The 2,591-nt window shown below is 32.7% G+C and overlaps 1 protein-coding gene across 1 annotated transcript; it reads left to right on the forward strand.

Annotated features, from left to right (window-relative positions):
* The first annotated feature begins 325 nt into the window (after positions 1 to 325).
* On the forward strand, positions 326 to 2,081 carry LOC120270962 (glutathione S-transferase F10-like). The gene is made up of 3 exons (XM_039278055.1): positions 326 to 556; positions 899 to 947; positions 1,429 to 2,081. Exons 1-3 carry the CDS (start codon positions 407 to 409, stop codon positions 1,893 to 1,895), a joined length of 666 nt encoding a protein of 221 aa, XP_039133989.1. The 5' UTR covers positions 326 to 406; the 3' UTR covers positions 1,896 to 2,081.
* The last annotated feature ends 510 nt before the right edge of the window (positions 2,082 to 2,591 follow it).

Here is a 2,591-nt window from a genome sequence, read left to right on the forward strand (position 1 = left end):
AAAAACCCCATAGACCATTAGTTTTACCTAGAATACTTGTTGAACAATAATTTATGCAAATCTTTTGTATATATTTATTTGAAAACCTAGAAAAAGCTCTAACATGAAGCATCATTTAGTTTTTCTACAATGAACTAAACCAGACAAGCTCCATGTGAATTTGGAATAACAAATAAGTCCTTTCCCTTTACTTCTTTCTCTTTTTCTTTAACTTAGTTTCTTTTTCTTTATCTTGATATTATGAGTTTTCCACTTGATCACAAGTAAGGCATTCAGTTCTCTTCCTCTCTTTCTTTCTCTCTTCATCCTTCATGTATAAATACCACCCCTATAAACACGACTTCATTGCTTGTGTTCAAGCAGTGAGATCAGAGGAATTGAATTAAGCTCCCATTAACTGATCAAAATGGCAAGTGTAAAGGTCTTTGGATCACCAACTTCAACTGAGGTGGCTAGGGTTTTAGCTTGCCTCTTTGAGAAGGATGTGGACTTCCAACTCATTCGCATTGATAGCTTCAAGGGCATGGCGAGGAAACCAGATTATCTCAGGCTACAAGTATATATATATATATTATATTTATATATATATATATATTTCATTATTTGGTTCTAATATTAGTTTTGGATTTACAATTGGGAAGATGAATTAATGCTTTTCTTTTTACTTTTTTAATATATCCGAAGAGAAGGCATGGCTAGAAAATTAGAAGCAATTGAGATGCTAATGGAATAGTTGAAATAGTTTAATAGCTTGCATGGACGTGCATGTTTGTTGTCTACGGTTTCCGTTATATTTCATGATGTAATCTTTTTATTATTATTATTATTATTATTATTATTATTATTATTATTATTATTTGCCATTGTTGGTGATTTTTTTAATTATGGTTTGATGCAGCCAACAGGTCAAGCTCTCACTTTTGAACATGGTGGTAAAACTCTCGTTGGTATGTTCAATCTCTCTGTCTCTCAATTTTTTTAATTATTTAAATAAATATTACATTATTTAATTTTTAAATTTTATAATATTTAATTTTTGTAATATCAATCAAATTAATTAAACTTTTATCAATTAAAATAAAAGCTCTCATTCCAACCCAATATTTAAAAATAAGTAATTAAATTAATTAATTAATTAGCAATTTTTCCCCCATCTTACATACTCCTTTACTCTTCTATAACCTTATTTCAGTGGCAAAGTTTAAAAGTTTATTTAGAATAAAGACACCTCCTCCAACCAACTTCTATCTCTCTCTTTCATGATCATATTTCAATTTAACTTTTATTAAGAAAGATTAAAGGTAATTATATATATATATATATATATACCCTCTTCTCTCTTCTACTTATTTTTTTTAAATGTAAACCCCATAAATATGTCATTTATTATTAAGTATTTCATTTACTCATTAACTTGTTAATAAACAGAGTCAAGAGACATATGCAGATATATAGCAGAGAAATTTGCAGACCAAGGGAACAAAGATCTTCTCGGAAAAGGAACACTGGAGAGGGCATCCATAGAACAATGGCTACAAACAGAGATGCAGAGTTTTGATCCACCGACATCGGCATTAGTGTTTAACTTGGCATTTGCTCCAATATTGGACCTCGAACCAGACCAAGAGGTTATCACCAAGAGCAAAGCAAAACTAGCCAATTTGCTGGATGTTTACGAGCAAAGGCTTGAGGAAACAAACTATCTTGCTGGAGACAAGTTCACTCTTGCAGATCTTTCTCACCTTCCAAACACACATTATCTCATTGCTGACATGAGATGTGGGCATCTTTTTAGGTCTAAGAAGAGGGTGAGCAATTGGTGGGACAAGATATCAGGGAGGTCGTCGTGGAAGAAGGTGTTGGAGCTGCAGCAGCAGCCACCTCCAGTGCTCTAAATGTTCTCAAGTTTGTGGGGAAGTTGCTTGCATGCATGTGATTGCATAGCTAAGCTGGTTATATACTATTACTACATTTTGCGTCTGTGTTTTTTTATGTCTGTCTGTGGTGCGCTTGTCTTGTTGGTCTTGTGATATGGATGTCTATCATCTCGTATTATCTAATCTACCAAATAAGGTCTAAAATAAACAAAAGTTCCCTTTATCAAGGTGCTATATATATATATATTATTGTAATAACAATCATCGTCAATCAATTATGACAATTACAATCCACGAGATGATGGAAGATATATTCAAATTTATCTCTTATTATTTTTCTTAACTTATATCTTGTTAGTTTTAGTATAATTGGAGTAACAAGTTGATATGGACGCAAGTGTACGTGTATATCGCGTAATAAAGTGCGTGTGAATGCAGAGTGTCGATCCACAGGAAAGAAAGTGAATACTAGTAATAGCCCTAATTCCGAAAAAATAACCTAAGTAGTGAAGTGATATGTGTGTGAACAAAAGAAACTAGAATGACAAATACGGAAATAAAGCAATATGGAAATCAAGGAAAGAAAGGATGTCCAGGCATAGCATCCCTCTAGGGTTATGAAGTATAGGACAAAGGGTCTCTAGGTTTGCAATCCTATTTGAACCAAGAGATTTCCAGAATTATACTAAACCCTTATTTTTCAGGCGAAGAGTA

This window comes from Dioscorea cayenensis, chromosome 2 (assembly GCF_009730915.1).
Source record: "Dioscorea cayenensis subsp. rotundata cultivar TDr96_F1 chromosome 2, TDr96_F1_v2_PseudoChromosome.rev07_lg8_w22 25.fasta, whole genome shotgun sequence".
Lineage (NCBI taxonomy): Eukaryota > Viridiplantae > Streptophyta > Magnoliopsida > Dioscoreales > Dioscoreaceae > Dioscorea > Dioscorea cayenensis.